General features: G+C 45.9%; 1 protein-coding gene across 3 annotated transcripts in view; it reads left to right on the forward strand.

Moving 5' to 3' along the window:
* Positions 1-22,414, forward strand: part of LOC109900106 (proteasome activator complex subunit 4B) — a 91,485-nt gene that overhangs the window by 60,809 nt on the left and 8,262 nt on the right. For 2 of the 3 annotated variants that reach the window (XM_031835172.1, XM_031835173.1), the window contains 14 exons: positions 4-140; positions 362-415; positions 2,171-2,300; positions 2,715-2,796; positions 4,237-4,460; positions 4,835-4,960; positions 12,176-12,328; positions 12,905-13,009; positions 13,363-13,454; positions 15,206-15,337; positions 16,706-16,914; positions 17,509-17,594; positions 17,700-17,828; positions 19,865-20,020. In XM_031835172.1, coding sequence (XP_031691032.1) covers positions 4-140; positions 362-415; positions 2,171-2,300; positions 2,715-2,796; positions 4,237-4,460; positions 4,835-4,960; positions 12,176-12,328; positions 12,905-13,009; positions 13,363-13,454; positions 15,206-15,337; positions 16,706-16,914; positions 17,509-17,594; positions 17,700-17,828; positions 19,865-20,020 — 1,815 coding nt within the window. Of the gene's footprint in view, positions 1-3; positions 141-361; positions 416-2,170; positions 2,301-2,714; positions 2,797-4,236; positions 4,461-4,834; positions 4,961-12,175; positions 12,329-12,904; positions 13,010-13,362; positions 13,455-15,205; positions 15,338-16,705; positions 16,915-17,508; positions 17,595-17,699; positions 17,829-19,476; positions 19,815-19,864; positions 20,021-22,414 lie in introns of those variants that run through there. The other variant, XM_031835174.1, reaches the window with a different exon arrangement.

Consider the following 22,414-nt stretch of genomic DNA (forward strand, 5'->3'; position numbering starts at 1 on the left):
TAGATCCCATCAGAATGCCGTGCGGTGGCGGTGCAGCTCCAGACCTCTGGTGTTCCTCTGCCCCCGGAACCTGTCCCCTCAGACCAAGAAGAAGCAGAGGGCCTCAGGAAGCAGGAGGAGAAGAACTTAGACTCTGAACAGTGAGTACATATCTATTTTATCAGACAGCAAGATATGCTAATGAATAAACACTACAATACTGTTGTTGGACTGTGCACAAAATCATCAACTTGCATTTGTATTGGTGTATTATTACACTAGCAAAGGTCTACCAGTTCCCATTGTTAAACTAATCCCTCAGTTATGTCTACAGTATAATGTCCACACACTTTCCAAACTACTACTGTGCTGTCTCCCTCAGGAAATATGACAAGCTGGTTGGTGAACTTCTGGACCGCCTCAATGACAGAAACATGTAGGTTAACATCATCCCAATGACAGAAACATGTAGGTTAACATCATCCCAATGACGGAAACATGTAGGTTAACATTATCCCAATGACGGAAACATGTAGGTTAACATCATCCCAATGACGGAAACATGTAGGTTAACATCATCCCAATGACAGAAACATGTAGGTTAACATCATCCCAATGTCAGAAAAATGTAGGTTAACATCATCCCAATGACAGAAAAATGTAGGTTCACCTCATCCCAATGGCAGAAACATGTAGGTTCACCTCATCCCGATGACAGAAACATGTAAGTTCACCTCATCCCGATCACAGAAACGTGTAGGTTCACCTCGTCCCGATGACTGAGGCGTGCAGGTTCACCTCGTCCCGATGACTGAGGCGTGCAGGTTCACCTCGTCCCGATGACTGAGGCGTGCAGGTTCACCTCGTCCCGATGACTGAGGCGTGTAGGTTCACCTCGTCCCTATCGCAGAAACATGTAGGTTCGCCTCGTCCCGATGACTGAGGCGTGCAAGTTCACCTCGTCCCGATGACTGAGGCGTGCAGGTTCACCTCGTCCCGATGACTGAGGCGTGCAGGTTCACCTCGTCCCGATGACTGAGGCGTGCAGGTTCACCTCGTCCCGATGACTGAGGCGTGCAGGTTCACCTCGTCCCGATGACTGAGGCGTGCAGGTTCACCTCGTCCGATGACTGAGGCGTGCAGGTTCACCTCGTCCCGATGACTGAGGCGTGCAGGTTCACCTCGTCCCGATGACTGAGGCGTGCAGGTTCACCTCGTCCCGATGACTGAGGCGTGCAGGTTCACCTCGTCCCGATGACTGAGGCGTGCAGGTTCACCTCGTCCCGATGACTGAGGCGTGCAGGTTCACCTCGTCCCGATGACTGAGGCGTGCAGGTTCACCTCGTCCCGATGACTGAGGCGTGCAGGTTCACCTCGTCCCGATGACTGAGGCGTGCAGGTTCACCTCGTCCCGATGACTGAGGCGTGCAGGTTCACCTCGTCCCGATGACTGAGGCGTGCAGGTTCACCTCGTCCCGATGACTGAGGCGTGCAGGTTCACCTCGTCCCGATGACTGAGGCGTGCAGGTTCACCTCGTCCCGATGACTGAGGCGTGCAAGTTCACCTCGTCCCGATGACTGAGGCGTGCAAGTTCACCTCGTCCCGATGACTGAGGCGTGCAAGTTCACCTCGTCCCGATGACTGAGGCGTGCAGGTTCACCTCGTCCCGATGACTGAGGCGTGCAGGTTCACCTCGTCCCGATGACTGAGGCGTGCAGGTTCACCTCGTCCCGATGACTGAGGCGTGCAGGTTCACCTCGTCCCGATGACTGAGGCGTGCAGGTTCACCTCGTCCCGATGACTGAGGCGTGCAGGTTCACCTCGTCCCGATGACTGAGGCGTGCAGGTTCACCTCGTCCCGATGACTGAGGCGTGCAGGTTCACCTCGTCCCGATGACTGAGGCGTGCAGGTTCACCTCGTCCCGATGACTGAGGCGTGCAGGTTCACCTCGTCCCGATGACTGAGGCGTGCAGGTTCACCTTGTCCCGATGACTGAGGCGTGCAAGTTCACCTCGTCCCGATGACAGACGTTACAAAAATATCCTGTTGGCTCTATTTCTTACATTTCTATCTTCAACATTTAAAATTCCACGAAATACCAAAATGTCTGTTTCTATTGGACGACTTCAGGCAGTACCTCTGTTTCAAAATGTTTTCCACCTCCTGAACACACCTGCTTTATGTTGCAGGCCCTGGAAGTTTGAGCACATTGCCATTGGCTTCATGTCTCTGTTACTGAGGGATGACCACCCCCTCCCCTCCCCCGCTGTACTTTTCTTCGTCAAGAGCCTCAACCATGACTCCCTCCTGGTCCGCAAGGTGGGCACTGCCACAGCAACCACTCTGTCCGTGCACACTCTGTCTGTGCACACTCTGTCTGTGCACACTCTGTCCGTGCACACTCTGTCCGTTCCGTGCACACTCTGTCCGTGCACACTCTGTCCGTGCACACTCTGTCCGTGCACACTCTGTCCGTGCACACTCTGTCCGTGCACACTCTGTCCATACACACGTAGAATCACTCAGACACCCAGTCATTTGTTCAGTTTCATTCACTACATTGAGATAAAGTAAAAGAGATCTCTTCAAGATGGCAGCAGTCAACAACATTTCACACACAAATACACTTATCTTCATACATGTATATTCTCACCTCTGCTGAGGACTTTAATCATTATGGTATTTCATTGTAAGATAGAAACATCTTTATACATGTATTTATTTGCCCACTAGGTGGCGATATCAGCTGTTGCAGGGATCATGAAGCAACTCAAGAGGCCACACAGAAAAGTACCAGTCAGCCCCAACACGCTCTGTAAGTAACCTGCACTTTGTCTCCTCACCAGTCCTTTTACCTGGGTTTAAATAATATTTGTTTTGAGCTGCGGTTGATTGTGTTTGCTCTGGCGCTGTGGAACCAAAGGAATAGTCCAAAAAATTGCAAACCCTGTCCACCTGGCACTCCAGGCAGGCTGAATCAAAGCATTTGAAAGAAAACAAATACTATTTGACCCCAGGTCAGATTTATAACAGGAGGGTTCGCACAAGGTGCTTAAAGTACTTGAATTTGGCACTCTGAAATTCAAGTACCGGAATAGCTTGATAATCAGAGCTTTTGTTGGTACTTGAAAAGTACTTGAGTTAAAATGAGGTGAGAACAGATCATTTTCAAATATATTTATGAAAAATATTAGAAAAATGTATTGGTCTTGCAAATGAATTTCCAGGCAGACTAGCGAGTTGTGTTTCCCCACGTGTTTAGCTCTGTGTTTGCCAGGCCGTCTCGCTCATTCCACCCACAATGCCACTCAGCCAGGCCAAACCTCACATCCACAGCTGAAATGGACAATGTAGATTCAATTCTGCCTTGAAAAATTCTGGAAACTTTTATTTCAGCTCATGAAACATTGGACCAACACTTTACATGTTGTGTTGATAATTCTGTTCAGTGTAGTTTACTCACCACTACATCACTGGACCCCTCCAACCCACTCCTTGTAAGGTGCAAAAAATGAGTCAGTTTGGCATTGGGTGAATAAGCCCTGAAGAGCCACATGAAGGGGGAATGACAACGCTGCATTCTGCGCTAGTGCCTGTTCTACATTGTGACTTTTTCTGCAACAACCTCTAGAGCTTCATGGGGAGCCCGCGATTTTCTGCTTTATCAAGTGGCAGCCGTGCTCCTGCCATTCATGTGCCATTTTCTTCACACAGCCCACCTGCTCTTCTCCTGACCGGCAACACTAAAGCTGCCAGTCTAAAGCACAGTCATTAAGCTGGAATTGTGTAGTAATGTGAATAGGAAATGTGTGTTCACCAGTAGGCATATCCCAAAACTCTGCTCATCAATACTTAAATTACATCGTCATTAGTGCTGACCTACCACTCATGTATGTAGTAAGTAACTGAAACAACGTATTATTGCATAGAACTTGTTCGGTAGTTATGAGGTTGTAGCGATATACTGCCATCTGGTGGCGACTAGAAACAATCGCATAATATTCATGACTACAAATTGATGATCCTAAAGATAAATGTTAGTGCTTGAAAAAGTACTTAAGTCCTTGAATTTAACTTGCCACTGCCTGTGAGATCTCTGTAACAGATACATGCAGCTTATCTCACCACCTCTCCCTCCTCTACCAAGTGGTCTGATTGCAGGGGACAGGCCTGATAACCAGTGGCTCCAGTATAACAGTAACCTCATGGTCATCTCTCTTCCCTCTCTCCTTCTTCCTCCTCTTCCCTCTACCAGGTGGTATGAAAGAGATGGCTGGTTTGATAGCAGGGGACAGGCCTGATAACCAGTGGCTCCAGTATAACAGTAGCAGTCTGCCTCGTACCCAGCAGGACTGGGAGGGCTGTACGTTTGTAGAGAAGACCCACTGGGGATACTACAGCTGGCCACAGAAACTCATGATGTACGCTCCTTCTGAGGAGCAGCCCAAACAAGGACTGACCAGGGAGGAGATGACAGAGGTGAGTAGATAACACACACACACACACACACACACACACACACACACACACACACACACACACACACACACACACACACAATGGCCACAGTCCGGTACTCTACCCTTGTCCTGAAGTGTGCACTCCTACACTCCCCCCTCATGGATGTAAAATGAATTTATTAGTGTAAGGAATATGGTGGAAACTCCCTCCAGCCATGCACGCTTCCAATGCTTTTGAAATGCATGAGTGGGAGTGACAACGGCACACTTCTGGCTGAAGGGTAGAGAATCAGAATGCTTTCTCTCACTCTTGGAAAATGTATGTAACATCCTCTGCTGTAAAAGGCGATATCCCATGTCCACTGTTATAACTGTTTTGTTTCTTCCCTCCAGCGAGAGCAGATCATCTATGACCACTTCTCAGATCCAGGATTCATCAACCAGCTGATTGAGTTCCTCTCTCTGGAGGACCGCAAGGGCAAGGACAAGTTCAGTCCCCGCAGGTTCTGCCTTTTCAAGGTGAGGGAGGCACAGATCAGGATTTAACACTCACCCAATGTCAAAGGTACAGTGCCTTGCGAAAGTTTTCGGCCCCCTTGAACTTTACGACCTTTTGCCACTGTTACGAATCCCTTTTGGCCCGACAGTCTAGGGGGGATGGTAATGAGACCCGTAACATAACTCATGCAAATTATTATTGTGACAAAGTAAAAGTGTGAACGAAATAACCACGACAACAGAAATCTACCGTCAAACTCCAGGTTTATTTATAAACACACGGTAATGGGGGGGGAGCAGGAAAAGGGGCTGAGCTGGACCCAAGGAAAGAAACAATAAGTATTCAAAAAAAAAACTAAGCTAGACTAGCCTACTTTAACAACAGCTAACTAACTAACCAAAAATACAGTGGGTGGTCCGCCCAGTTCTAACTAGTGTATTTAACAAAGTTCACCTACGGGTAGTGTATGCCCATGGGCGACTTGTCTTGGTTTCCCCCTTTTCCCACCAGCAACAAACAAACACCATAACCAAAAACAATACTCACAGGTGATGACAAAGTGCTATGGAGGTGCTCAAACAGAAGAGAGGTTAAGACACAAAGCGAGAGTGAAACACAGAGATCTACATACATGGCATTTACAGAGAGATTGAGCTCTAGAGCAAACAAATGATGGGGTTTTTAAACCATGGGGAAGGAACTGTGATAGGGTAGGAAATAGGAGGAGGTGTGTCTTCTGATTGATGATTGATTGTTGACTGATTGGGGAGTGATGATTTTCACCTGTGAGGGGAGAAGGAGAGAAAAGAAACACACACACAGGATACACACACAGGATAACTGTATCCGTAACAGCCACATTTCAGGCTTCAAACATAAAGATATAAAACTGTATTTTTTTGTGAAGAATCAACAACAAGTGGGACACAATCATGAAGTGGAACGACATTTATTGGATATTTCCAACTTTTTTAACAAATCAAAAACGGAAAAATTGGGCGTGCAAAATTATTCAGCCCCCTTAAGTTAATACTTTGTAGCGCCACCTTTTGCTGCGATTACAGCTGTAAGTCGCTTGGGGTATGTCTCTATCAGTTTTGCACATCGAGAGACTGACATTTTTTCCCATTCCTCCTTGCAAAACAGCTAGCGCTCAGTGAGGTTGGATGGAGAGCATTTGTGAACAGCAGTTTTCAGTTCTTTCCACAGATTCTCGATTGGATTCAGGTCTGGACTTTGACTTGGCCATTCTAACACCTGGATATGTTTATTTTTGAACCATTCCATTGTAGATTTTGCTTTATGTTTTGGATCATTGTCTTGTTGGAAGACAAATCTCCGTCCCAGTCTCAGGTCTTTTGCAGACTCCATCAGGTTTTCTTCCAGAATGGTACTGTATTTGGCTCCATCCATCTTCCCATCAATTTTAACCATCTTCCCTGTCCCTGCTGAAGAAAAGCAGGCCCAAACCATGATGCTGCCACCACCATGTTTGACAGTGGGGATGGTGTTTTCAGGGTGATGAGCTGTGTTGCTGTGTTCATCTGACCAGAGCACCTTATTCCACATGTTTGGTGTGTCTCCCAGGTGGCTTGTGGCAAACTTTAAACAACACTTTTTATGGATATCTTTAAGAAATGGCTTTCTTCTTGCCACTCTTCCATAAAGGCCAGATTTGTGCAATGTACGACTGATTGTTGTCCTATGGACAGAGTCTCCCACCTCAGCTGTAGATCTCTGCAGTTCATCCAGAGTGATCATGGGCCTCTTGGCTGCATCTCTGATCAGTCTTCTCCTTGTATGAGCTGAAAGTTTAGTGGGACGGCCAGGTCTTGGTAGATTTGCAGTGTTCTGATACTACTTCCATTTCAATATTATCGCTTGCACAGTGCTCCTTGGGATGTTTAAAGCTTGGGAAATCTTTTTTTATCCAAATCCGGCTTTAAACTTCTTCACAAAAGTATCTCGGACCTGCCTGGTGTGTTCCTTGTTCTTCATGATGCTCTCTGCGCTTTTAACGGACCGCTGAGACTATCACAGTGCAGGTGCATTTATACGGAGACTTGATTACACACAGGTGGATTGTATTTATCATCATTAGTCATTTAGGTCAACATTGGATCATTCAGAGATCCTCACTGAACTTCTGGAGAGAGTTTGCTGCACTGAAAGTAAAGGGGCTGAATAATTTTGCACGCCCAATTTTTCAGTTTTTGATTTGTTAAAAAAGTTTGAAATATCCAATAAATGTCGTTCCACTTCATGATTGTGTCCCACTTGTTGTTGATTCTTCACAAAAAAATACAGTTTTATATATTTATGTTTGAAGCCTGAAATGTGGCAAAGGGTCGCAAAGTTCAAGGGGGCCGGATACTTTCGCATGGCACTGTATTTCCTGAACCCTCATTAATACCTTGATTCCTCTCTTCAAATGGTCTCCTTGCTTCCCTCTGACTTTTTTAAATGTAGACTGGGTGAGCATGAAAGATAGAAGCTACGTAAATGAGGGAAGACTTCTGAGGGTGAACCTAGACAATTTTTGTAGGCTAAGATTATGGTTGGAATGGTGCTGCAATGCAATTCTCTTTTTTTCACTGATCTTAACTTTATTTATGCATAATGTTTCTTCCATCATTTCCTATGACCAAAAATAACTTCTGGACATCAGAACAGCAATCAATAACCTCAATTTTGATCATATTTCTACTTCAACGAATCGGTGGCGCAGGACCACCGACTCTCAGAAGAGAAAGCGACAGCGTGAGAGGGGCCGACCTGTGGGCACCCTGACGAAACTACTTCGGCGACAATATAAACCGCCTATACACTCCGTTCTATTGGCGAATGTACAATCACAGGAGAACAGACTGGACAAGCGCCATTCGAGACTCTCCTATCAACGGGACCTGAAGAACTGTAATGTCCTATGTTTCTCGGCGTCGTGGCTGAACAAGGACAGGGATAATAATATACATCTAGCTGTATTTTATGTATCTTGCATAACGGGGGGAGGTGTGTGTCTCGTGGTTAACAACAGCTGGTGTGCGATCTCTAATGTTAAGGAAGTCTCAAGGTTCTGCTCGCTTGAATACCATAATACCTTAGATGTAGACCATAGTTTTTACCAAAATAGGTTTTATAAATGTTTTGTAGCTGTCTATTTACCACAACAAACCAAGGCTACACTCAATGAGCTGTATAATGCCATAAGCAAACAAGAAAATGCTCATCTAGAGGCGGCACTCTGATTGGTGTGATTTTAATGTAGGCAAACTCCGTCTTACCTCATTTCTACCAGCATGTCACTGGTATCTCGCATGTCACTGCATCTCGACGAAAATAAACTCTAGATCACCTTTACTCCACACACAGAAATTCATACAAAGCTCTCCCTCGCCCTCCAGTTGGTTAATCCGACCACAACTCTATCCTCCTGATTCATGCTTACAAGCAAAAACTCAAACAGGAAGTACAAGTGACGTGCCCAGTACGGAAGTGGTCTGATGAAGCGGATGCTTAGCTACAGGACTGTTTTGCTACCAGAGACTGGAATATGTTCCGTTATTCATCTGATGGCATTGAGGTGTTTACCACATCAGTCACCAGCTTTATTAATAAGTGCATCTATGACATCGTCCCCACAGTGAACGTACATCTCCCTCAACGTCAGCGAGACAAACAGGCTCCACACCAACCAACACTGAAAAGGTTTGGCATGGGCCCTCCCGGACCTCTATACCAGGCGGTGTTAGAGGAAGGCCCAAAGAATTGTCAGACTCCAGACACCCAAGTCATAACCTGTTCCATAGACTACCGCATGGCAAACTGTACAGATGCACCAAGCCTGGAACCAACAGGACCCTGAACAGCTTCTACCCCCAAGCACCAGTTAGCCTTGAGCTAGGCTCATATACCAGCTAATTCTAGGGCTACAATACCTCTTGCCAATTGGTTGTCGATGCGGAGACCCGCCGATCTATCACGACTGGTCTGCCGAAGTGGTCGCACCGGGCTTTTCCATTGCGATGTTGCCGAAGACCCATCTTCTTCCCCTGGCCCGCTAGCATTCTAAGCGCTGTCTCCCCCACTCGCCTAGCGTAGTACTGACTACTGAATGGCTCCGTGACTCGCCTACTGCTGTTCTTTAGATCCTATGATTACTCGGCTACACAGCTGATGCCCCCGGGACTTTTTCAATAACACTATCTCATTTTGTTTATCTGTCGGCCCCAGCCTCAAACTCCGGTCCTGTATGTACCTAACTGACCCGCTCTGCCCATTCATCAAATCAAATCAAATCAAATTTATTTATATAGCCCTTCGTACATCAGCTGATATCTCAAAGTGCTGTACAGAAACCCAGCCTAAAACCCCAAACAGCAAGCAATGCAGGTGGAGAAGCACAGTGGCTAGGAAAAACTCCCTAGAAAGGCCAATACCTAGGAAGAAACCTAGAGAGGAACCAGGCTATGTGGGGTGGCCAGTCCTCTTCTGGCTGTGCCGGGTGGAGATTATAACAGAACATGGTCAAGATGTTCAATGTTCATAAATGACCAGCATGGTCGAATAATAATAAGGCAGAACAGTTGAAACTAGAGCAGCAGCACAGTCAGGTGGAAGTTGAAACTGGAGCAGCAGCATGGCCAGGTAGACTGGGGACAGCAAGGAGTCATCATGTCAGGTAGTCCTGGGGCATGGTCCTAGGGCTCAGGTCAGTTGAAACTGGAACAGCAGCATGGCCAGGTGGACTGGGGACAGCAAGGAGTCATCATGTCAGGTAGTCCTGGGGCATGGTCCTAGGGCTCAGGTCCTCCGAGAGAGAGAAAGAAAGAGAGAAGGAGAGAATTAGAGAACGCACACTTAGATTCACACAGGACACCGAATAGGACAGGAGAAGTACTCCAGATATAACAAACTGACCCCAGCCCCCCGACACATAAACTACTGCAGCATAAATACTGGAGGCTGAGACAGGAGGGGTCAGGAGACACTGTGGCCCCATCCGAGGACACCCCCGGACAGGGCCAAACAGGAAGGATATAACCCCACCCACTTTGCCAAAGCACAGCCCCCACACCACTAGAGGGATATCTTCATCACCATTTACCTGTTGTCTTAGCTCTCACGATCAACACCGGTGACTGCTTTATGTCTCTCTCTGTCAATATGCCTTGTCTACTGCTGTCTCGGCTAATCCTTATTGTTTTATTTCACTGTAGAGCCTTCAGTCCCGCTCACCTTACCTTAGATAGCTTTTTGTCCCACCCTCCACACATGTGGAGACAAAACCTCTCTCATTGTCACTCAACGCTTAGGTTTACCTCCACTGTACTCGCATCCTAAAGATTGGTAAGCTGTCACGGTCATCCCCCTCTTCAAAGGAGGAGACACTCCAGACACAAACTATTACAGACCTATATCCATCCTGCCCTGCCTTTCTAAAGTCTTCGAAAGCCATGTTAATAAACAGATCACCGACCATTTCGAATCCCACCGTACCTTTTCCGCTATGCAATCTGGTTTCCGAGTTGGCCATGAGTGCACCTCAGCCACGCCCAAGGTCCTAAACAATATCATAACTGCCATGGATAAAAGACAGTACTGTGCAGCTGTCTTCATCGACCTGGCCAAGGCTTCCGACTCTGTCAATCACAATTACTTGTCAGAGTTAAGTGTGTCAAATCAGAGGGCCTGTTGTCTGGACCTCTGGCAGCCTCTATGTGGGTGCCACAGGGTTCAATTCTCTGGCCGACTTTTTCTTTGTATATATCAATGATGTCGCTGTTGCTGCTGGTGATTCTCTGATCCACCTTTACGCAGACAACACCATTCTGTATACTTCTGGCCCTTCTTTGGATACTGTGTTAATAAACCTCCAGATGAGATTCAACGCCATACAACACTCCTTCCGTGGCCTCCAACTGCTCTTAAATGCTAGTAAAACTAAATGCATGCTTTTCAACCGATCGCTGCCCGCACCTGCCCGACTAGCATCACTACTCTGGACGGTTCTGACTTAGAATATGTGGACAACTACAAATACCTTGGTGTCTGGTTAGACTATAAACTCTCCTTCCAGACTCACATTAAGCATCTCCAATTCAAAACTCAATCTAGAATCAGCTTCCTATTTTGCTACAAAGCTTCCTTCACTCATGCTGCCAAACATACCCTCGTAAAACTGACTATCCTGCCGATCCTTGACTTCGGCGATGTCATTTACAGAATAGACTCCAACACTCTACTCAACAAATTGGATGCAGTCTATCACAGTGCCATCTGTTTTGTCACCAAAGCCCCATATACTACCCCCCACTGTAACCTGTATGCTCTCGTTGGCTGGCCCTCGCTTCATATTCGTCGCCAAACCCACTGGCTCCAGGTCATATATAAATAAGTCTTTCCTAGGTAAAGCCCCACCTTATCTCAGCTCACTGGTCACCAGAGCAACACCCAGGTATATTTCGCTGGTCATCCCCAAAGCCAACTCCTCTTTTGGCCGCCTTTCCTTCCAATTCTCTGACTGGAACGAATTGCAAAAATCACTGAAGCTGGAGTCTTATATCTCCCTCACTAACTTTAAGCATCAGCTGTCAGAGCAGTTTACCGATCACTGTACCAGTACACAGCCCATCTGTAAATAGCCCACCCAACTACCTAATTCCCCAAATTATGTATTTTTTCTCTTTTTGCACCCCAGTATCTCTACTTGCACATCATCATCTGTACATCTATCACTCCAGTGTTAATGCAAATTGTAATTATTTCGCCACTATGGCCTATTTATTGCCTTACCTCCCTAATCTTACTACATTTGCACACACTGTATATAGATTTTTCTATTGTGGTTTGTTTCAATTGTGTTATTGACTGTACATTTGTTTATCCCATGTGTTAATATTAGTAATAAATAGTTTTTAGCTCGTACATGTTTACATTGACTTAGTACTGGTACTCCCTGTATATAGACAAGTTAATACCTCGTAACACCTGCACATTGACTTAGTACTGGTACTCCCTGTATATAGACAAGTTATTACCTCGTAACACCTGCACATTGACTTAGTACTGGTAACTGGTAACCCAAAATCACCAGTTTTCTAGAAAACACGTCTGGAAGTTTCCTGGAATAAGCAGGAAATCCAGAATCCTCCAACCAGGATTTCTGATATGGCAACCCTAGTTAAGAATCAGGCTTCCCTAACTCTGTTTTATTCCTCTCCTCTATCCCCCAGGGCCTGTTCCGGAACTTCAACGATGCCTTCCTGCCCCTGTTGAAACCACACATGGAGCGTCTGGTGGCCGACACACATGAGAGCAAACAGCGCTGTGTAGCAGAGATCACCTCTGGACTGATCAGAGGCAGCAAGCACTGGAGCTATGGCAAGGTAGGGGAGAGGAAGGAACACAGTGGAGCTATGGCAAGGTAGGGGAGAGGAAGGAACACACTGGAGCTATGGCAAGTTAGGGGAGAGGAAGGAACACACTGGAGCTATGGCAAGGTAGGGGAGAGGAAGGAACACACTGGAGCTATGGCAAGGTAGGGGAGAGGAAGGAACACACTGGAGCTATGGCAAGGTAGGGGAGAGGAAGGAACACACTGGAGCTATGGCAAGGTAGGGGAGAGGAAGGAACACACTGGAGCTATGGCAAGGTAGGGGAGAGGAAGGAACACTGGAGCTATGGCAAGGTAGGGGAGAGGAAGGAACACACTGGAGATATGGCATGGTAGGGGAGAGGAAGGAACACACTGGAGCTATGGCAAGGTAGGGGAGAGGAAGGAACACACTGGAGCTATGGCAAGGTAGGGGAGAGAGACATACGCTGTGGTCACACACCATGCTTATGATCAGTACTGCCGGTCCTCGTTGCAAATAAGCATTTGTTCTTAACTGACTTACCTAGATAAATAAAAGTTGAATATTTGTTAAGTCCTTGACCTTTGACCTATGTTCCCCTCCCAGGTGGAGAGTCTGTGGGAGCTGCTGTGTCCTCTGATCCGTACAGCTCTGAACAACATCACTGTAGAAACATACGCTGACTGGGGCACCTGCATCGCCACAGCCTGTGTAAGCTGCTAGCCCTCCCATCCCTCTCATTCAGCAGTCCATTTCTTTCAGGTTCTTTCTCAATTGCTAGTTCCTCTAGTCCCAAATGCATCCTCTCTCCTTATTTCCTTCTCAAAGCGCATTAGAGGAGAAGGCCTGAATGGGAGGGGAACTTGGATCTTCTCTTCCAATGCATTTTGAGAAAAAGGCGAAGAGTGAAGGAAGAATTGAGTACAGATATTGAGAATAGCCTCCTGAATCTCTTGTCTAGTACTTGCCGGGCCTGTTAATTTCCTGCTTCCATGCTGTTGACATTTGACCTTGGTATTGTACAGGAGAACAGATGTTGACTTTAGGTTGGTTGTGTTGTACAGGAGAGCAGAGACCCCAGGAAGCTCCACTGGTTGTTTGAAATGCTGATGGAATCTCCAGTCAACGGGGAGGGGGGATCCTTCGTAGATGCCTGGTAAGGAAACACTTTGCCTCCTTTAATTCTCATCCTATTAGTGTCTTGGTGTTTCTGTGAAAGGGTGTATTTATTCTGCTCCATATGTGCCCAGATGACTAGTCCTGCATGGAAGAGATGAGCTGTGTTCGAATACTCATACTACCTTTACTTTTTGTGATGTAAATTGAGTATGTAGTATGCTTATTGGCCATAGTATGGATATAGTTAGTGTGCCAAAACTTCCCGGATGTCGTACTAAATTCACCAAAATATGAAGTATACAAGCAGTGGACACTATTTCCGTGATTTTAGAGCACAATACAATTATTACAATAATAATAATAATAATACAATTCTTCAGAGAATGGGCGTGGCTTCACAACGGTTTCAGATTTCAAGAAAATGGCGGCGAATATGCAGCCGATTTGAGCCGAAGTCCGACTAGAGCAGATATAATTTCATTGCTTTAATTAATTATGACAAATGTTAAGATATTTTGAGCAATGTAATAAAGTAATGACTTTTCAAATAAGTTACGTTGACTGACAATTTGTGAGCTGCGCTTTCCTTATGAACCACAACATATCATTAGAGCGGTATGTACCGGTATGTTAGCTAGCTAGCTAACGTTAGGAGGCTAGTACTAATGCGTCAAACTTGCCAATATATTCGAACGCTCGGATCAACCCTTCTCCTCGGCCAGAGGGTCCAGTGTGCGCTCTGAATGCTCCGAGAGCCAAACACTATGAATTTACTAACGGACAATTTGACAACGCTCTGAATTTACGTACGCCCAGAGTGCACTCCAGATTGAATTTACGAACACACCTGAAGTCGTAAAAAGTCCAGCTAGTCATTTGTTATGCTAACAAGCTAGCAAGAGGTTGCATAGCAACATCACCAACTTCCGGTAGACAGGTGAAGTACGCTCAACTGAAAGGATAGCGTTCGTTTACAGTATGCTAAAATGAACTAATAGTATGTAGTGTATATACCCATTAAGTATGTAGTATATAGTATGTTAGTATGGGTATTCGAACACAGCTATGGAGTCTGGGTCGATGATGTTTTTTTTGTCTGTAAAATGTTTGTCTGTGAGTCAAGAATAATAATATGAAGAGTGCCTTGGTCCTCCTCTCTTTGTCTGTGAGTCAAGAATAATAATATGAAGAGTGCCTTGTTCCTCCTCTCTTTTTGATTATATTTTATTGTTCTCTCCTGTCCAGTCTTCTGTATATTCTGCAGGCAGGCCTGACTTAGCGTCAGGGTTAGGTGTGTGTTTAACTCTCCTCTCTCCTGTCCAGTCTTCTGTATATTCTGCATTGAATCCTGACTCAGCAGGAGGGTTAGGTGTGTGTGTGTGTGTGTGTGTGTAACTCTCCTGTCCAGTCGTTTGTATATTCTGCAGTGAATCCTGACTCAGCAGGAGGGTTAGGTGTGTGTGTGTGTGTGTGTGTGTGTGTGTGTGTGTGTGTGTGTGTGTGTGTGTGTGTGTGTGTGTGTGTGTGTGTGTGTGTGTGTGTGTGTGTGTGTGTGTGTGTGTGTGTGTGTGTGTGTGTGTGTGTGTGTGTGTGTGTGTGTGTGTGTGTGTGTGTGTGTGTGTGTATAACTCTCCTGTCCAGTCGTTTGTATATTCTGCAGTGAATCCTGACTCAGCAGGAGGGTTAGGTGTGTGTAACTCTCCTGTCCAGTCGTTTGTATATTCTGCAGGGAAGCCTGACTCAGCAGGAGGGTTAGGTGTGTGTATAACTCTCCTCTCTCCTGCCCAGTCGTCTGTATGTGCTGCAGGGGGGCCTGGCTCAACAGGAGTGGAGGGTCCCTGAGCTGCTCCACAGACTGCTGCAGTACCTAGAGCCCAAACTCACACAGGTCTACAAGAACGTCCGTGAGCGCATCGGAAGGTAGGACCCTCTTGTCCTTAGCTTACTGCCACTTACCACATCAGTCATAGTTCATTCGGCTCGGTATCTAACCACACGTCAGCTATCTAACTGCACGTCAGTCATAGTTCATTCAGCTAGGTATCTAACCACACGTCAGTCATAGTTCATTCAGCTAGGTATCTAACCACACGTCAGTCATAGTTCATTCAGCTAGGTATCTAACCACACGTCAGTCATAGTTCATTCAGCTCGGTATCTAACCACACGTCAGTCATAGTTCATTCAGCTAGGTATCTAACCACACGTCAGTCATAGTTTATTCAGCTAGGTATCTAACCACACGTCAGTCATAGTTCATTCAGCTAGGTATCTAACCACACGTCAGTCATAGTTCATTCAGCTAGGTATCTAACCACACGTCAGCTATCTAACCGCACGTCAGTTATCTAACCACACGTCAGTCATAGTTCATTCAGCTAGGTATCTAACCACACGTCAGCTATCTAACCGCACGTCAGTCATAGTTCATTCAGCTAGGTATCTAACCGCACGTCAGCTATCTAACCACACGTCAGTCATAGTTCATTCAGCTAGGTATCTAACCGCATGTCAGTCATAGTTCATTCAGCTAGGTATCTAACCACACGTCAGTCATAGTTCATTCAGCTCGGTATCTAACCACACGTCAGTCATAGTTCATTCAGCTAGGTATCTAACCACACGTCAGTCATAGTTCATTCAGCTCGGTATCTAACCACACGTCAGTCATAGTTCATTCAGCTCGGTATCTAACCACACGTCAGTCATAGTTTATTCAGCTAGGTATCTAACCACACGTCAGTCATAGTTCATTCAGCTAGGTATCTAACCACACGTCAGTCATAGTTCATTCAGCTAGGTATCTAACCACACGTCAGTCATAGTTCATTCAGCTAGGTATCTAACCACACGTCAGTCATAGTTCATTCAGCTAGGTATCTAACCACACGTCAGTCATAGTTCATTCAGCTCGGTATCTAACCGCACGTCAGTCATAGTTCATTCAGCTAGTTATCTAACCGCACGTCAGTCAGTCATAGTTCATTCAGCTAGGTATCTAACCACACGTCAGTCATAGTAGGTAAACATTTGTCCATAACTTTTCAAACAGGTTGGCCAAGAGGTCACCTTATGCTCTTTATTTATTTATGTTAAACCAGGTAGAATTATTGATTTTATCATTCATGAGAGTACTGAAAGAGGTAGAGACCAGCAAACTGTCGAAAAAGAGGAATACATCAAAAATGTTGGCCTAAATGCAAAAATCTAGATTCATGAATTAACTAAACTAAAGGTGTTAATCTCCCTCTGCCTCCTCTTTCGCTCTCTTTCCTCTCTCTTCTCCAGCGTCCTCACCTACATCTTCATGATAGACGTCAACCTGCCGTACACCCAGCCCACGGCCTCGCCCCGCATCAAGGAGTTCACAGAGCGAATACTGCTGCGCCTCAAACCCCTGACGGAGGGGGACGAGGAGATCCAGAACCACGTGGTAGAGGAGAACGATGTGGGGGAGCAGGACGAGAGGACACAGGCCATCAAACTACTGAAGACAGGTACGACCCCCTAACTATTGAAGACAGGTACGACCCCTAACCCATCAAACTACTGAAAACAGGTACGACCCCTAAACCCATCAAACTACTGAAAACAGGTACGACCCCTAACCCATCAAACTACTGAAAACAGGTACGACCCCTAACTATTGAAGACAGGTACGACCCCTAACTACTGAAGACAGGTACGACCCCTAACCCATCAAACTACTGAAAACAGGTACGACCCCTAAACCCATCAAACTACTGAAAACAGGTACGACCCCTAACCCATCAAACTACTGAAAACAGACCCCTAACCCATCAAACTACAAAAGGCCGGTCCGACCCCTAACCCAGGCCATTAAACTACTAAAGACCAGTACGACCCTTAACCCAGGTGTGACCCCTAACCCAGTCCGTCAAACTACTGAAGACAGGTCAGGGATAGAGTTGATGGAGCTAATAAACCCAGGTGTAAAGCCAAGAGAGAAGAGTCCCGGCTCACTGGATCACTGCACGATGCAAATTTCAGTAATTCAATGTGCCAAACGTTTAGTTATGAAGACCTTCGTCAGAGCATACGATGTAAAAAGGTTATGTATGTGTTTCCAGTACTCAAGTGGCTGATGGCCAGTGCTGGACGCTCCTTCTCCACGGCCGTTCCAGAGCAGCTCCAGTTGCTACCCCTGCTGTTCAAGGTGGGTGGGTCAAGGAAGGAAGAAACCTTGAGAGGAACCAGACTGATGGGAGGTCTATCATCCTCTGGCTGAATGCTAACAACCCTCATCTGTCTCCTCTTGTAGATCGCTCCGGTGGAGAATGATGACAGTTATGATGAGCTGAAGAGGGATGCAAAGACCTGTCTGTCTCTGATGTCCCAGGGACTACTCTACACAGAGCAGATACCACTGGTCCTGCTGGCCCTGCAAGAGGTGTGTACACACACACACAAACAGGCCAGACTCATCTACAACCACTTTCCCCATTCAATGCAATCTCCAAAGAGAAAAAGGTTTAAAAAAACATGTCAAATCCCCCATTGTCAAGACTCTGGTTCTAACAGCTCTCTGAGCCTCTGCAAAATCTTTGTTAGAAGTTGCTGTAAGGTTTGTGGTACACGCTGGATTGTGTTACCGTAGTTTGTGGTGCATGTTGGATTGTGTTACAGTAGTTTGTGGTGCATGCTGGATTGTGTTACCGTAGTTTGTGGTGCATGCTGGATTGTGTTACAGTAGTTTGTGGTGCATGCTGGATTGTGTTACAGTAGTTTGTGGTACATGCTGGATTGTGTTACCGTAGTTTGTGGTGCATGTTGGATTGTGTTACAGTAGTTTGTGGTGCATGCTGGATTGTGTTACCGTAGTTTGTGGTGCATGCTGGATTGTGTTACAGTAGTTTGTGGTGCATGCTGGATTGTGTTACAGTAGTTTGTGGTGCATGCTGGATTGTGTTACAGTAGTTTGTGGTGCATGCTGGATTGTGTTACAGTAGTTTGTGGTGCATGCTGGATTATGTTACCGTAGTTTGTGGTGCATGCTGGATTGTGTTACAGTAGTTTGTGGTGCATGCTGGATTATGTTACCGTAGTTTGTGGTGCATGCTGGATTATGTTACCGTAGTTTGTGGTGCATGCTGGATTATGTTACCGTAGTTTGTGGTGCATGCTGGATTATGTTACCGTAGTTTGTGGTGCATGCTGGATTATGTTACCGTAGTTTGTGGTGCATGCTGGATTATGTTACCGTAGTTTGTGGTGCATGCTGGATTATGTTACCGTAGTTTGTGGTGCATGCTGGATTGTGTTACAGTAGTTTGTGGTGCATGCTGGATTGTGTTACAGTAGTTTGTGGTGCATGCTGGATTGTGTTACAGTAGTTTGTGGTGCATGCTGGATTGTGTTACAGTAGTTTGTGGTGCATGCTGGATTGTGTTACCGTAGTTTGTGGTGCATGCTGGATTATGTTACCGTAGTTTGTGGTGCATGCTGGATTGTGTTACCGTAGTTTGTGGTGCATGCTGGATTATGTTACCGTAGTTTGTGGTGCATGCTGGATTATGTTACCGTAGTTTGTGGTGCATGCTGGATTATGTTACCGTAGTTTGTGGTGCATGCTGGATTATGTTACCGTAGTTTGTGGTGCATGCTGGATTGTGTTACCGTAGTTTGTGGTGCATGCTGGATTGTGTTACAGTAGTTTGTGGTGCATGCTGGATTGTGTTACAGTAGTTTGTGGTGCATGCTGGATTGTGTTACCGTAGTTTGTGGTGCATGCTGGATTGTGTTACAGTAGTTCGTGGCATTTTTTTTTTTTTTATCTGACCTTTATTTAACCGGGCAAGTCAGTTAAGAACAAATTCTTATTTTCAATGACGGCCTAGGAACAGTGGGTTAACTGCCTGTTCAGGGGCAGAACGACAGATTTGTACCTTGTCAGCTCGGGGGTTTGAACTTGCAACCTTCCGGTTCCTAGTCCAACTCTCTAACCACTAGGCTACCCTGCCGCCCCGCATTCTATACAGTGCTGACGTCCCTACAGATCATTACCGTCATGATATTAACATAGTTCCGTTATATTCCAGATAGCGGGTAGCAGTTCGTGGCATGCTCGCTACACGGTGCTGACGTACCTACAGATCATTACCGTCATGATATTAACATAGTTCCGTTATATTCCAGATAGCGGGTAGCAGTTCGTGGCATGCTCGCTACACGGTGCTGACGTCCCTACAGATCATTACCATCATGATATTAACATAGTTCTGTTATATTCCAGATAGCGGGTAGCAGTTCGTGGCATGCTCGCTACACGGTGCTGACGTCCCTACAGATCATTACCATCATGATATTAACATAGTTCTGTTATATTCCAGATAGCGGGTAGCAGTTCGTGGCATGCTCGCTACACGGTGCTGCAGTCCCTACAGATCATTACCGTCATGATATTAACATAGTTCCGTTATATTCCAGATAGCGGGTAGCAGTTCGTGGCATGCTCGCTACACGGTGCTGACGTACCTACAGATCATGGTCTTCTACAACCTGTTCACCTTTATGAGCGACCAGGGAGCTGTCAACGACGTCAGAGCACTGGTCATACGCCTGCTGGAGGACGAGCAGCTGGAGGTAACGCACACACGCACACACATACACACATATATACACACACACACACACACACACACACACACACACACACACACACACATATATATATATCCTGTATCTATATATATAGGTGTCTATCCTGGACATGCTGTTTTCGACCCTTTCTCTCTCGCTCCCCCCGCTGTCTCGACCTCTGAATGCTCAGCTATGAAAAGCCAACTGATATTTACTCCTGAGGTGATGAACTGTTGCACCCTCTACAACCACTGTGATTATTATTTCACCCTGCTGGTCATCTATGAATATTTGAACATCTTGAAGAACAATCTGGCCTTCATCGCCATGTACTCTTATCTCCACCGGCACAGCCAGAAGAGGACTGGCCACCCCTCAGAGCCTGGTTCCTCTCTACCCAGTACAGCCAGAAGAGGACTGGCCACCCCTCAGAGCCTGGTTCCTCTCTAGGTTTCTTCCTAGGTTCTGGCCTTTCTAGGTAGTTGTTCCTTCTGTTTTTAGCACTTAGTGACATAGCGGGTAGCAGTGATTGAATGTAGAAAATGAGTTCAACAGAGAGGATGATCATAGTACACAACTGACTGAAGAAGACAGAATGGTAGATAGTTAGGTCTGGAGGTTACAGATCACATTGAAGAAGACAGAATGGTAGATAGGTAGGTCTGGAGGTTACAGATCACATTGAAGAAGACAGAATGGTAGATAGTTAGGTCTGGAGGTTACAGATCACATTGAAGAAGACAGAATGGTAGATAGGTAGGTCTGGAGGTTACAGATCACATTGAAGAAGACAGAATGGTAGATAGTTAGGTCTGGAGGTTACAGATCACATTGAAGAAGACAGAATGGTAGATAGTTAGGTCTGGAGGTTACAGATCACATTGAAGAAGACAGAATGGTAGATAGTTAGGTCTGGAGGTTACAGATCACATTGAAGAAGACAGAATGGTAGATAGTTAGGTCTGGAGGTTACAGATCACATTGAAGAAGACAGAATGGTAGATAGGTAGGTCTGGAGGTTACAGATCACATTGAAGAAGACAGAATGGTAGATAGTTAGGTCTGGAGGTTACAGATCACATTGAAGAAGACAGAATGGTAGATAGTTAGGTCTGGAGGTTACAGATCACATTGAAGAAGACAGAATGGTAGATAGTTAGGTCTGGAGGTTACAGATCACAATGAAGAAGACAGAATGGTAGATAGGTAGGTCTGGAGGTTACAGATCACATTGAAGAAGACAGAATGGTAGATAGTTAGGTCTGGAGGTTACAGATCACATTGAAGAAGACAGAATGGTAGATAGGTGTGTGTGTGTGTGTGTGTGTGTGTGTGTGTGTGTGTGTGTGTGATCACAGGCCCTGTCTTCCAGCACTCTTCCTCCTTATTCTCCCCCTTGTTGCTATGGAAACCACAGGTGGCAGGAGTATTCTGTTGCTATGGGGATGGTGATGTTGCCTCTTCTGTATTTCTTTTCAGACAAAATACCCCAGTTCACTTGTCCTCTAGTCTAATGACCTGCCCTCTAGTCTAATGACCTGCCCTCTAGTCTAATGACCTGCCCTCTAGTCTAATGACCTGTCCTCTAGTCTAATGACCTGTCCTCTAGTCTAATGACCTGTCCTCTAGTCTAATGACCTGTCCTCTAGTCTAATGACCTGTCCTCTAGTCTAATGACCTGTCCTCTAGTCTAATGACCTGTCCTCTAGTCTAATGACCTGCCCTCTAGTCTAATGACCTGCCTTCTAGTCTAATGACCTGTCTTCTAGCCTAATGACCTGTCTTCTAGTCTAATGACCTGCCCTCTAGTCTAATGACCTGCCCTCTAGTCTAATGACCTGCCTTCTAGTCTAATGACCTGTCTTCTAGTCTAATGACCTGCCCTCTAGTCTAATGACCTGCCCTCTAGTCTAATGACCTGCCTTCTAGTCTAATGACCTGCCTTCTAGCCTAATGACCCGTCCTCTAGTCTAATGACCTGCCCTCTAGTCTAATGACCTGCCTTCTAGCCTAATGACCCGTCCTCTAGTCTAATGACCTGCCCTCTAGTCTAATGACCTGCCCTCTAGTCTAATGACCTGCCTTCTAGCCTAATGACCCGTCCTCTAGTCTAATGACCTGCCTTCTAGTCTAATGACCTGCCCTCTATATTTATATATATATACACAGTGCCTTGCGAAAGTATTCGGCCCCCTTGAACTTTGCGACCTTTTGCCACATTTCAGGCTTCAAACGTAAAGATATAAAACTGTATTTTTTTGTGAAGAATCAACAACAAGTGGGACACAATCATGAAGTGGAACGACATTTATTGGATATTTCTAACTTTTTTAACAAATCAAAAACTGAAAAATTGGGCGTGCAAAATGACCTGTGAGACTATCACAGTGCAGGTGC

This window comes from Oncorhynchus kisutch, linkage group LG11 (genome assembly GCF_002021735.2).
Source record: "Oncorhynchus kisutch isolate 150728-3 linkage group LG11, Okis_V2, whole genome shotgun sequence".
Taxonomy (NCBI): Eukaryota; Metazoa; Chordata; class Actinopteri; order Salmoniformes; family Salmonidae; genus Oncorhynchus; species Oncorhynchus kisutch.